The following is a 1,583-nucleotide window of genomic DNA, read 5'->3' on the forward strand; positions in this document are numbered from 1 at the left end:
CCCCCCCCCCCCCCCAATTTTTTATTAAGATGATGTGGAAAGCAAAACAGCGAGTCCTGCATCCATGCTATGTAGCCATTTGCTAATCTGTACATGCATGTGTAGGTATAGTTCAGGTTCCTGCTTGTAAAGATAAGGGCTCCTGTGCGAGCAGAGTAGATCCCGCTGTGACAGCCCTCTACTGGAATGCGTATTCAGCAAGTGGCCCTCAGTAAAGTCTGAGCTGCTCATTCCTGCCTTAGGATCTCTGCTCTGATGTGGTCCCTGACCTTCCTCCTTCCTCACTTTGACAGCTCCTCTGCACCCTGTGTTTGGAGAATCTTTCCTTAAATGCTTCCACTGAGTTTTTGCAGGGTCTCTCCAGTGGTGTAGGCCTAACTGCACTGAACATGAAACTGTTCCAGGACTTAGTGCTCAAACTGTCTGGCTGACAGACAGGAGAGAGGACTCTGTCCTTGGATGTTTCTGGCACAATCAGTCAGTGAAGGACTAGTGCACAGTTAAGAATTGCTCTGCATTTGCCACAGCACTGCCATGTTGACTGCTTCCCAAGGTGACCCTGTATGGCCACTCCATTCTAACAGCTATATGTGGGCTAGTAGATCAATGAATTCTGATCTGAGTATGATCTGTGTGTGATCAGCTTGTGGTCTAACTTCTGACAGCATGCTAGCCTGTGCTGCTACAAATAGCCCTGTCTAGCCATTTTGGAAAGAGGTGCTCTCCTGGTGGGAGCTTTGCTACCTGCTTCTGAACTGTCACAGTGCTCAAAGCGGTTCTGCTAATAGCCCCCTCCGTCCTGGTGTGGTTGCTGCTCTGACTTCATAATAAGAGAGTCCAGCCCTATTGCAGTCATGCTGCTTCTACATCTCACCCCAGCTGCTTGTTTCAGATCATCCAAATGTTGCGGGAGTACCTAGAGCGTTTGGGGCGCCATGAGCAGCGAGAGCAGCTGGATGACCTCTGCTCCAAGTTACAGATGACCAGCACTAAGGAGCAGGTGAGTGGCCCACTGGGCTTAAAGCAGGGGCGGGCAATTATTTCAGGCAGAGGGCTGCTTACTGAGTTTTGGCAAGCTGTCAAGGACCGCATGGGTAACCCTGCCCCTTGATAGGTGCCCTGCCCCCTGGCCACCATCTTGTGACTGGAAATCCCATCTCCTAACCCCTGACCTTTGCCACCAAAAGTCCCTCCCCTTGCCCCAGGAAGTACTCCTTTCAGCAAGGGGTTTTGCCATCTTGGAACCAGAAAAATACCAAAAGATAGTCTAAAAAGCAAACATCTACAACATTCATTAATTGATTTCAAAAACTATTTTTGTCCGGGTTTACATATGTTCGTATAATGTGCATAGAAGTAATTATATATAGTAACTTAAAATGAAGTCTTACTCTTGTATATTGTGGGGAGGTGGGTATAAGTTTGTGGGGGTATGTGAGGTGTTGGGGTGGGTGTGGGGTGAGGGAGCATGTGAGTGTGTGTGTGTGGATATGTGGTGTGGGTGGGTATGGGGTTTGCGGGGGGCTCTATGAGGGGATGTGGATGTAGGGATCCGTGTGTATGGCAATGTGAGGGGGGGTATG

The 1,583-nt window shown here is 49.2% G+C and overlaps 1 protein-coding gene across 1 annotated transcript in view; it reads left to right on the forward strand.

The window, feature by feature from the left end:
- Positions 1-1,583, forward strand: part of ANKRD54 (ankyrin repeat domain 54) — a gene marked incomplete at its 5' end in the record, with an annotated part of 28,567 nt that overhangs the window by 13,851 nt on the left and 13,133 nt on the right. The window contains one exon of the mRNA XM_019515808.1: positions 893-1,000. Coding sequence (XP_019371353.1) covers positions 893-1,000 — 108 coding nt within the window. The remainder of the gene's footprint in view (positions 1-892; positions 1,001-1,583) is intronic.

The sequence above is a fragment of the Gavialis gangeticus genome, unplaced genomic scaffold, assembly GCF_001723915.1.
Source record: "Gavialis gangeticus isolate Ggan-Ray unplaced genomic scaffold, GavGan_comp1, whole genome shotgun sequence".
Lineage (NCBI taxonomy): Eukaryota > Metazoa > Chordata > Crocodylia > Gavialidae > Gavialis > Gavialis gangeticus.